General features: G+C 31.6%; 1 protein-coding gene across 2 annotated transcripts in view; it reads right to left on the bottom strand.

Moving 5' to 3' along the window:
• LOC123710891 (protein Wnt-5b-like) overlaps positions 1–13,146 on the bottom strand; it is a 37,937-nt gene that overhangs the window by 11,031 nt on the left and 13,760 nt on the right. Inside the window, exon 1 of one of the 2 annotated variants that reach the window (XM_045663180.1) lies at positions 3,683–4,346. The exons of the other annotated variant lie outside the window; for it this stretch is intronic. Within the exon in view, the coding sequence (XP_045519136.1) occupies positions 3,683–3,699 (17 nt within the window). The 5' untranslated portion in view covers positions 3,700–4,346. Of the gene's footprint in view, positions 1–3,682; positions 4,347–13,146 lie in introns of those variants that run through there. 2 annotated transcript variants of the gene reach the window in all.

The raw sequence follows: 13,146 nt of genomic DNA, 5'->3' as shown, positions 1-13,146 counted from the left end.
TTATAATTTCGTAAAAATAAATGTATTATCATTCTTAGAGTAATAGTACAAAAGCGTTTATTCTATGGACTAAAATAATAAAATTGAATACATTTAAGAAGAAATAAAATAATAAAATTCAATAAATATTTTATTTAAATGAAGTAACCCAATTTATAATAACATTTTAACAAGGAAAACAACTTTCTATATATTACCAAAAATATCACATATACGAACATATCACTAATAATACTGAAATAGCCTGGCACATTAGACTAGTATCTTCCATAGACGGTGATGGTGAAATTCAATCCAGAGCCTCTCTGGCTTTTAAGTTTGATCTTCACAAAACGCTGCCCAATTCCACCAGCCGAGATAGTTGGATAACCTCCGAAGCCATCTCTCGCGTTGTCCTTGATATAAATCGCCTTAATATAGGCAAAGTTGTGCTGCCCCGGCTCAGGATACTCAATAATACTGGTCCTCACCATGAAAGGGAAACCATATTTGTACTCGTTCAGTTTATAGACGATCACGTCGCCGTAAGTTGCTTGACCAAGAGACAAGTCGTGGCTCTGGCAGCTCACAGCCGCGGCCAAGCAAAGTAGACTGATAAGAGATAAGTGACGCATTGTTCGTTCGTTCGTTAGCACTGTTGTGCTAATGAGAACATATTGTTTTATATATACAATGATGGGTTTATGCAAGAGCGGAGCTTAGGAACCAGAATAATCTTCGTTTTCGACGAAATACATGCGTATTAAAGACAAATGTACCAATACTGACTCAACACTTGATGGTACAATTCCACCTTCACCCTTGTTACTGGTATTGACACGTTTCAGTGCCTTTCCGGTTACCTCAGCACTAACAGTTGGCATATGGTCCTTGATGATGAGACTTTTGTATTCTTTATTAGAACACACAGATTCCAAACATCGAAAAGATTGTATTGGTTGGCTGTATTTTGTGTACAAATTTACAATTAAAATCAGATTGCAATAGTATCTGTTTTTTTAATGAAAAGTCAATGCCGTAACAAATTTAAACTTTCTGTAAAGTGTTGAATAAACAACCAAACAAGATTCTCGTCTAACCTTGTCGCTCTTTTGCATAATGCATTCCACGTAAACATTCGACAAAGGCATATATCCATCAAAACGGCACATCATATGACGTCCCAGTGTCATGGCTAACAAACAAACATGAACGTGAAACGAATATTTTACGTAACATTTATCATATTTTCTAGGAAATGTAGAGTAATCTTGAATTATAATAATATTTATTCAGAGACGAGTTGATGCACGCGAGTTGTTTCGCTTTAGAATAGAGAGATATTCCAAAGCCATGATCAAATCTGATTGTCTATAATAAATTTAAATTAAAAAATCCCTAAATAAGACAAACAATAATTAATATTAATAAGTACAAATACACATACATTTTGTATTCTAATAAGATTTGTCGTCGAACAATCAGCACCAATGTTTTGATGGGCTAAGTAATAATGTATCATCATATTACGCGCAATTATAATTATAATTTATTGTTATATCTCATTTATTTTAAGTATATAATTTTTAAATTTGTTTGTCCTCTTGGTCTGTCCACTATGTCTAGTTTATGTTTACTATTGTAAAATTCTTAAAAAAATAATGTGCAAAATTATTATGATTATACGGTATAGTAAAAGCTGGCAACGCACTGGCGACCCTCTGGCATTGAGAGTGTCCATGGGCGGCGGAATCACTTAACATCAGATGAGCCTCCTACCCGTTAGCCCCCGTTTGTTCTATAAAAAATCACTGTATTGGATGGCGTCTCCAATAAGTTTGGAATAGCGAGAGATAAGCTGATCAGTCGTACCTTATAAACTTCTACAATGAACATTTATAATCATCAGACGAGAATATGTAAGTCTTCAAAATTGATTTTATTTCTATTAATTATTTATATTGTAATATATGTTAATATAACGGTAAAAGTACAGAGCTGGTAGATATATTTAGTTTTGAACGATTCACAGTTTATGCAAAGTATGAGTTAACAGCTAATTTTAAAGGAAGTCATAAATCAAAGATAAAAAATACACCTGAAACCAGTGGAAAATGCTTAATAGGAAAGTTATTATTCGATTTTTTTACAAAAATTTAGTATACAACAACACTTTTATTCACTAAATAAAGGTGTTGTAGGTAAAGATGGTTTATTAATATAATATAAGATATTTTTCGGAAATATGTATGACTTTTATATATCTTTATGTTTATGTAGGACAATTCTTAAAAATTGGTGCGTTAATGAGCGAGAGTTTAGTACTTCACAATATACCATGACGTTCTGTCAGCAATATACCTTTATAACAACATTCGTCTCTCTTTTACAATGAAAAAAATTCTTAGTACAATTGAATTTTATAATAGTAGGCTCACAAGCTTATCAAGACAATTTAGACATTATTATGAGTAACCGCTAATCTTTAGATAGGCAAGTGATGTGCATTTAAATATACTTAGATACCTACAATTTATAATACCTATAAGTCTATTGTAAACGCTTCACGATATTTCGAGAATGGAATTTTTTATCAAATTAAATAAGGAAAGAAACTATCCTTGACGGAAATGATGTCATCAGGTAAACTAAGAAGGTCTTACAATGATTTGTCATGTAAATACATGTATTTGTAATTCAATAACTTATGTAGAACATAATAGATACAAGAAACAGGAATAATAAGGGAATTAATATTTTCTTGGGTACAATACGCCCCCACTGTAAGGCGCAAAGCCACCCTTACTATAAAACTGTGCACTGGGATCACTACCATACACCTCAATTTCAAATTTGTAGCCCCTTAATATACTAGGACTTTTCAGGCCAACGGTTACACTTTTTTCCCCAACTCCGCCACTTTCGATGAATGCTTCTCCATCTTTGTCATCTCGCAAATCAGTGACAAAGACGGCGCTAATGATCTCGTTGTGTGGCGTATTAATTATGACGTCATCTGTCCTTTTCCAGAGCGCTGGGTCTGCTTCTTTTATTTCACCATAAATTTTCCTTGAGCTCGGAGCAACGAGTCCTAATCTTATGTCGTTTGAAGTAACTTCAGTTACTATGTATAGGACACTAAGGATCAATATTCTTGCGTCCATCTTCGTTGATTTTGTTCGAAAATTCGAATAACAATGACGATTCTGGAGGTTTTTTTCGTATTATATAGTTGTTGTTGTATTAGGTCATTTTAAAGATTAATATGGAGTTGTTTATAGTTCAGTAATTAGCGAGTTAGTTACGTCTGTTTGTTCAGAAGTTTCCTAGTATTGTGAGTAAAATACAGGACGTTCCAATTTACAAAGTGAGTTGGATATGTCTTTATGTCCATTTTAATTTATTCTATAAAACTGATGTTAACAAAAAATTTTCTCTGTAAAATCCCCTTCGCTAACTTTGCCTGCCTGCCTGAAAGAGATGCTCTCGTTAACGCCAGTTGTATTCAGCAACTTACCCGTTTCTTTTGTTTATGTTTTATTTTATATTAGGTCCAAATCAGTAATTATTAAGTAATTAATTTTAAATATTTATTTATGCGTGTGTGTATGTATATTATTTTTTTTGAAAACACGCCATACCTAATACTCAGTCACACTACAAAAATCATTTATTGATTTAATTTATTATCACCCATACGTACCCACTACGTATTTTCATCTCATTGTGTCACAATCATAACTATAGGATCGTTGTATAATGTTTTTCAAAATAATTTTATTAATTCCAATTGTGAATATTTTCGCACACGATTTAATACTCGGATACCCGGACTTAAACTCCAAACTGATCTACCAACAAGTCCATCAACAAAATCCAGCGATTTGGGTGAGAACGGATACATTCACTGTAAACTGTTCGAAAAATGAAGTTATCAATGCAATTAAAGTTCTGGATCTGCGCCACGATAAATGGGGTGAAGTTTATTTGAAAAGGGGCGGGATTGGGCAGAGTTTCGTTGCACTGGAATTGAACAGCCCCAGCATCCTCAGAGGTTATAACTTCCTGGTAGAAGTGTACGCGATTCAGACAGGTTATTTCATGAATTTTCACGGTAAATAGTTTTTTATTAAACACGTGTTAGTTAGTTGAAAGTGTTTTATTTTGAACGCAAACGTAATAATTACTATATATTAGAATACAAACACATTTCATATACATGAGGTAGTAATATAATGTATGTTATTTTATATGCATTACGTAATAGATATAGGTTGTATTAAAAATATATTACAGAAACTTTATTTACTAATTAGTGTCCAAATATTAGTATTGGATTCTTGTTCTTATAATTATTATTATTATGTTTAAATAATCGTTTTATATTTATAAGTTATCATTATAAAAGTAACAAAGTGTTATGTTAAAAAAGTGTTATGTATATGTTAAAAACCCTAAATCAAAATAATATTATCGCTTTATATGGAATTTATAAAATAAGAAAATTTATAAGAAATTTTAGATGTTTAGTAAATACCAAGTCTCAAGAATAGTAGAATGCCAAGTGTTAGCAGCACACTAAAATAAGACATGAACAACATTGTCGCCCTGATAAGACCTGTATTGTGTTATAAAAAACAAACGATGGATAACGTTTTGATTCCTTCAAGAGACGATTCATTTCATAAAACATTATTTAACCCACTCATTTATGATTCATAACTATTATACATTATAAAACTGTTATGGAAAGCATGACTAGTTCCCCTTATGATGTCAATATTATTCTAGGCATGTACTAAGAAAAATACGTGATTTAGCTATGACCTTGCTTATATTTCTGCAATGTAAAGAATTGTTTAGGTACATAATAATAATTATGTGGTGAGTCTATTTTAATAAATATATATGATACTCTTTGTTTAGCTGAAAATTGATTCTCGGTAGGAAAAAAAATAAAAAGGTTTTATGGGATAACTTTAATTTTTAACTACTTATTTCCTCATCCTGGTACATGTTCTACCTTCTGTCAGCTTTACTCCAAGCCTCACATTTTGTTTAGTATATATATAAAACTATAGAAACTTAAGGTCCCATTGTACTTACGTAAAAATATAAGATGTTTAATTAAAAGACATTGATAAAAATATTCAAGTTCATTTTAATCTCATATTATGCAATATCAAGGCGTTCAACTTTTTTTTTTACTCATGACTAATAACGATTTAAGATTGTTACACTTCCAACCATATGTAATTTGATAACTCTATTAATATATACTACAATTGGAACACAAATTTTCAAACATATTACCAATTAGTAGCTAAATTTGCCATTCAATTTTCTGTGCTAGTTCAATTTAAGAAATTGTTTAATCTAAGCATAAATTTCTATAAGGAACTTATAACCAGATCCCCGTTCACTCTTCAGTTTAATATTAACGAAACTGAAACCAATTCCACCTCTTGTTATCGAAGGTTCCGCTAAACCATTCTCCAAATCCTTTATAGCAATTCCTTTTATCTTCTGATCGGCGATTGGATACTCAAATTGTACTTCTTCTTCCCTTTTAAATAATGGAATCGCATTGGCCTCGACAGTCCTTTCATGCACTTTCCTTACAAAATTATTATGGTCGAGTATTTGGCCCACTATCACACTTTTACAATTCACTATAACTATTAAAGCGGAGACTAATATTAATACTTTAAGAGACATGTTTGTTGCTTGGTAAAAGAATGAGTATTGAGCATAGCGTATACGGTAAAGCGGTATGAGGTCGATCCTGTTCTGTCGGGGTTACATGGCGAAAGAATAAAATAAAATTTAATTAATCAAGCTTTATTTTCATTATTGGGTATGTTCGAAAAAATTAACAAAATTTATAAAGGCGTTTTTTTAACATAAACAGACTTAACATTGAAAATTGAAATGCTCAGTCATTGATATCAATCTACGCGTACACTTCCAAACGAAATTTGTATCCTGAACCCCTCTCGCTCTTCAATTTAATCTTTGCAAATCCAAATCCAATACCACCACTAGTTATTGATGGCTCTGCCTGGCTATTCAGCAAGTCTATAATAGCAATGCCCTTAATTTTTTGATCACCAACTGGATATTCTATGGAGACTTCCTGCGATCGTTTAAAAAAGGGGACAGAATATGCTTCGTATTCAGTTTCATACACTTTTTGAACATCGTGAATACGACCGACGACGACACTTGTACAATCCACCGTCACTAAAAGACCATAAAATAATATTAACAATTTAGAAGACATTCTAGTTCCGCGTCTTGAAGTAGTGTTCTGAGAGTGATACAGAATTTAGGGTGAGCGACGAGTGTGAGACAGACAATTGACCAATAAATTAGAGTAAAAGAGATGAGAACAGATAGTTTTTTTCTGTTATCAGCACGTCGTTCCTATTGTTTGAAGATCGGTAAGATGGGGTTTATATGTATAAAGCTTGTAAATTTAAAATATTATTTATTTAAAAGCTAAAATAGTACATACAGTTTTGGTAATATGTGACGTTTTTGTTTGTCACTAGGACGTACTTGCATATTGCATATATATAGAAAATAATAAAACTCAACAATGAAAACGAGATGCGATCGTATTCGCTACTGAAGTTACAGATACTGGAGCCGGGATAAACGCATTACTTAACAGTAGTATTCATTATTTTAGTAAATTTTTCACAATTAATGGTAAGATATAAACAGTGGGGACTTAATGATAAATATCGTGCCCTTAGATTCAACTCTCTTTCTACTCAGTTTACTCATCACTATTATTTCTAAACACGTATAATTGATTATATACAAATAATAGTAATTATCCCTAAATGGGTCTTGGACACAGATTGCATCTTGTATTATCATTTCTATTTCAAAGTTTATCAGCCTGCTGTCTTAGAAGTCGTTAGTTTTTGAATTAGAGACATGTAGGCTTCGTTACGATGTTTTCCTTCACGGCTCCAGGTCGTATTAGATGTAAAACTATAAACAGGAAGTCCATTAGTCGCGGATCATACCTACAACCTCAGAATAGCCACTAGGGCAACACTGGTTTTAATTTTTAAAAAAATATATGGATTAATTTATATAGGTAACACGTTCAAGTCTACGATGTTATCTCAATACTAAACATAAGTTTACTTACAGTTCTCTAATCGATCATGAACTGAGTTAAAAAGTTAATTCGATAATTAACATATACAAAGGTTAATGTACATAAGGCCTTAAGTAACATATGTATTTAGTAGAATTTAAATATGAATAAATACGTCAAATTGATTCAGTGAATACGCTTTTACTAAATATTTGAAAAATTTGTCATACGGCAGCTGTAAATTAAATATTAATATATTACTACCGCCATGTAACCCTACCACAAATATTTAATACACATTAGCCGTATCAACATCCACTGGGCAGAGGTCACTTGATACGATTACTCATTTAATATAGAACTGTACCTTACTACCTGGCAATAAAGTTCATGTTTGCCAGTCATTAATTAAATTAATAGTTGTTTGTCCTTTATATGGAAATTTGCTTGTTTAGTAGACAAGTGTAAAATCAGATCAAATATAGGGAACACTCAGTACTAAAATATATTTCGTAATTAATAGAGTTTTTGGCTTTTTATTAACCTATCAGCATGCTGATAATCTAGGGAAGGCTATATTACCCTTAGATGGCTTAATTAATGAAATCGACCACAATTATACGACAGAAAATACCTTAAAGTAACCTACTACATAATAAAAATAAATTATTATTTAATTTAATACATTTGTTACAAAAATTAAAAAATGAATATACATTAAATACCTACTAATATAATATTTATTAATGTATTAACCATATAGGAGATTCAGTGTAACATAGTTAAATTCGACGGTTTTCGATTTATAATAGAATAAGATACGATTTTTTATTGCTAATAAATATTTAATTAATGTCATATACTTACGTTATAATGGATAAGTTTGTAACAAAAAGTGCAAAATAAAATGTGTGTAATATTTTATTTCTACGCAGCATATACATCAACCATAAACTTATAACCTTTCGACCTTGGGCTCTTTAGTTTCAAGGAAATAGACCTTTGGCCTATTCCTCCTCCTACAGGATGGCACTCTCCTGTCCCGTAGTAATCTTGCACAACAACGCCTCTAATCAATTCTCCACCAGGCGCATGCACTTCGACAACTTCATCTCTTTTTATTAATGGAATTGCCCATTTTTCATGTATTCGTTGGTGAATTAAATTCGCGCCATACGGGCTGCCAAGGACAAGATTCCCGTTGGCATCCACCAGTGTTGCCACCAACAAAAACGAAGCACAAAGTAAAATTAATTTAGACATAATAGCAGGCTATATAAAACCAATTGATAGAAAAACCGTTGGATATCGATATTTATAGATTCATAATTTGTTTTTCTATTAAGAATTATGATTCTATTGAGATAGTGATGTCTTTTAATTTGATATTAATTTCGTTTACAGTTTATTGCTTCGAATCTACTTTGTTATCGAATTAATTGGAATTATTATACGTCTCTACTTAAAAAAGCATAAATGTTTGATATTACTTTGGTAAATTTTCTTCTATTATACTCTATATAAGTTATTTGACTAAATATGTGTTAGTTTCATACAAGTATGAGATAGAACATCTCTTATCTGGACTTATCAGGAGTTATTTTGTAAACGCCGCCGATAATATTTCGATATGTTAATATAGGTAAAATTTTGACCGAAACTGCAGTCTTTATTTATTTATTATGCAGTAAGTAGTTGGATTAAACAAAATGGTGTTAAAAATGTTACGACTAGCTTTCTTTATAATTTTTAGTGTACATTGTGCTAGTGTTTCTGAATGTGAATCAGTTAGAAAAGATAAACTATTACATCACAGTGAACATGTTAAATCACCATTTTTATTTATTCGTACATCTGACGTTGCTTTCCCGAAATATTCTGAGGAACAGGGCAATATCATAACAGCCATAGAGATCACAGATAGAAATCAAGATGGCGCCTCGGCGGAGATCGACTATGGTGGCGTTGGTTATAATTATGTAAATGTACATCTAAGAAGTGCTTTGTGGGGCGGATTTAATTTTACTATAGATATTTATGGTGTTAATAACATTGATTGTAATGAGAATAAATAAAAGGTACTTTTATTAAAGCAGTTATTGTTTTTCATTGAGATAAAATGTAAATAAAATCCTACTTTCCCAACCAAACTTGGATATAAGTTGAAGTGGGTAATGCAAGTTTTTTTTTTATAAATTAAAACGCCTGATGGTTTATTACGACTATTAGGTAAAAGCAACTAGGACATATTATAATAAATACGAGTGAGTTTGAGCTTTATTTTAAATTTATTTATTAACACTTCGTTACACTACAGAAAATAAAAAATTGAATATAATTAAATCAAAAGGAGGGCAACTGGCGGCCTTATCGCTTTCGAGCGATCTCTTCCAGGCAACCACTGTGTGCAAAAATACATGTTATACACAGTTATTAAGACAAAAACTAAATAGGGACAACAAAAAAAACAAACTAAACTGAAAAGATGATACATTAAAAAATATATTTTCAATTTATAAAATTATTTAAATTCAAATTTATTCAATTCTAAATTATCATGATTACTATGTAGGTTAAAAATATTGTAAATACCGACTTTAAAATTTAATAACTAAAATATAGTATTAAAAGGAGTCCTTTAAGGCAAGGTTCCGAACTTACTGGTAGCGTTCCCCCTTTGAATAGCTAGAGTAATTCTTTGTCCGAGGTAGCTGCTAGCTCTTCGGTCTCTTGTGATGTCTACTAACCTTTTTGCTATTTCCTTAAATAACCTTATAGCGCTAGGCCCCCACGGACCAAGGGTCTCGACACCTAATGGGACAATATCATATTCGGAGCCTAGACCCCTGTATTTGCATGTTTTAGCTTTTCAGCCGCTTCACAAGTCACAGCAGCTCTGTTGTTGGTTCCATGTAGATAGGGGGAAAGCGAGTCTGAACAGGTTCCATACCATACCAGCACCAGGCCCATCATCCATGGAATCAAACTCATATCGTCCGGTCTCTTGCCATGGTCTCTTGCAATACCAGTCGGCTCAAGGAGACTTGACACATTGATTGAGTAAATCTAGTAATGAACAAATACGAAACAAATATATAATTACAATTATTTTGTAACTACATATACTGTTACAAAATCGTAAAAATGTTTGGCGATTTCTTCTTTGTTGAAATATAATTAGTATTTCTCCAATCAAATTCTTATGTCTCCACGTAGAATGGTCGTAAATTTTCGCTACTGCTTGTTAGTTGAATTTTATGACTTAACATAAATTAATGATACAAAACTACTAGGCCACAACAAATTGGAGTTATCCAAGAGGAATAAGATAAAAAACGATTTATTTCGGTTTCGGATTATATTTACGACCTCTGATATTGAATGAGAATTTGTACTTGGGTAATAATACCATAGAGCTGTTCTTGTGATAGGATTTTGTAAGTTATTCTAATAATAAGAACGCAGGGAGGGTCTTCCTTGTGGAGAGGTTTCGGGGAGTGGTGACCTCGAGGGCCTGTTTACCTCAGTGGGATAGGCATTTACGTGCAGCTTTGGCTTGCCATGATTGGATGTCGAGAGAGGATTTGGTAGAGCTATACGCTCGAGGGTAGATATGTCTAATGGTATAACAGCCGATAAACCTACTCTGATCTTCTCTAAGGCCAATGGTCTCATATCTGGCAACCATTTCGAGGGCCCATCCACCGAATTGGCGAGTCACCGTCAGCAGATTTTTATTATAAGTATAGTAAAAAGATAGACGCCATAGTTCAGAAAAGTCCCGAATCCCGTTCATCTGTCCCGTTTAGAGAATAGATATTTTAGCAATAATTAATATATTTGCCCTGGACTGCTTAGAGCTGTATCATCACAGTGGGAATTCGAGCACATTAAAAAGCCTTTTGACCGGGCACAATCCACGGTAATGACCCCAAAATAACTAATAGAGATAAATAATAATTATTTTAATTAATAATCTACCATTATATAAAAAATAGGCTTTTCAAATGAATTAAATATAATACCATGTTGTTGCCATCGAATTAGTTTTGTGTATATAGAATAAGAAATAAATTTCATAAACTTGTAATTAAAATGCATAAAACCATGTTTCATATTATAATACCATAATAACTTTTCTGTACTTACATCAGATAAATGTTTTACCAGCTCTATATATGTTCTATTCAAGTTTATCAGGCGTGAACATAATGGGCTATAATAATAGTGTATAATAGGCCTAATGAGGGCCCTCAAACCTTTTTAACCGGTCTTAGTGACCCTATATTAATTATTTCCACATTCTGAATTTGAATTCCTGGGGCGTTATTCTTATTTTGAATACCAAGTAATATCCACATATCAGAAATAATACATTTTGCAATTATTTTAGGCCTAGATAGATTAGAATGTAAGCATTTTAGTTTGAATTTATTATGTTATGCCAGATATTATTACATATATATATATATTTTTTAGACTGAGTTTCTTGGATCTTTTGTTGAATATAGAGCTGTTTAGCGCCTATCGAAAGCCATAATCGAGAGGTTAATCCCATTTTGATAAATGCGATACATTGAAACAGTATATAGAGATTCAAACTGTACAAATTTGAAGACAATAAATAAAAAAATACCTTTAATCTTTAGGTCTTTATTGACTTGAATTTAATCGCTGTCCAAAAATAATTTTACTATGACGGCAAAGATTACTTATCTACATACATGTTTATCAATGATTACTTATCTATTAAATTTCGAGAATAATTAAACGTTAATTAACAATGGCCACATTAGTTCGAATAAATGTTTCAAATTCATCTTCTTTTATTTCTTTTTATTTTGTGCCAGTGTGTGAATGGTGATGAAGTCTATGGTAATATATTTCCGGAAGTTGAAGTGAATGAAAATGAGTTAGACTCTTTATTCCAAAAAACTAAACCTATGCAAAGTACATTCCATAGAGTGACCAAAAAGTATCAATGCATGCTGGATGGGTATGATTCTAGTAAGTAAAAAAATATTATTTTTTATTATCGTGCACGTTTTTTCTATATTTTATTTTAGGATAAAATTCAAGCTATCAAAAACCAAGCTATAATCAACATGTATAAATAAAATATAACATTTTAACCATTTATGACTATTATATATAATAAAGTTTTTTCACACCATATTATAAAAAATTGTGTTTTAGTTTGTATGAATGACGAAAGTAAGAATATTGAATTTAAAGGACTTTTCGATGTAAGTCAATTAGTTTCTAGTTATTTTTACACCAAGTATTATTTCTAAATATTCATAATAAACAATCATTATCATAAAAAGCCATTTAATCTTCTAAAGTGAAAATTCTGTTCAAATTTAATTAATTACTTCTACGTATGCAAGTGAGTCAAGGCTACCATTTGAATTGAATCCAGACAAAACAATATTTACATTGGGTGTATTTCCGTTAACCTCAATGAAATAAATAAAAGTGAAATTTAAAATACAACCGCATTTTTTAATCAGAAGGGAAATTCAGGCATTCCTACAGACACATACATAGTATAAACAGACAATATTTTTTCATAGGTTCAGTCCCTTTACTCTATGGATCGAAAGCATGGACATTCCCCCGGCAAGATGTTAATTTAGTATTAAAATATCCAACCGTAAGTTATGAAACAGATACTTTTTTTATTAAATTACAATAACAATTATAGATACTTTATTTATTGAATATAAAATTAAGCTAAATAAAATTAAAATTGATTCAAATTAAGTTACGTACTTTAATTGTGTTTTGGCTAGGTGCGCGGCTCATCCTAGAGTGAGTACTTTCGAACCCGGCTGTGTACCAAATGTATTATATGTGTGTGATTAATACTATATGTGCTCATCATACTGTGAAGGGTAAACATCGTGAGGAAACCGACTGGTCTAAGAGATGACGAATAGCCTAAGATCCTAGTGCTCGATTCTGCACCTATCTGTTTTAATGACAAAATAATTTTTGTATGAATGTTGATGGAGTATGCAATCTATTGCCTGTAAAAAGCATCCGCT

Source organism: Pieris brassicae, chromosome 6 (genome assembly GCF_905147105.1).
Source record: "Pieris brassicae chromosome 6, ilPieBrab1.1, whole genome shotgun sequence".
Taxonomy (NCBI): Eukaryota; Metazoa; Arthropoda; class Insecta; order Lepidoptera; family Pieridae; genus Pieris; species Pieris brassicae.
This window is presented reverse-complemented; position numbering and strand designations above follow the sequence as displayed.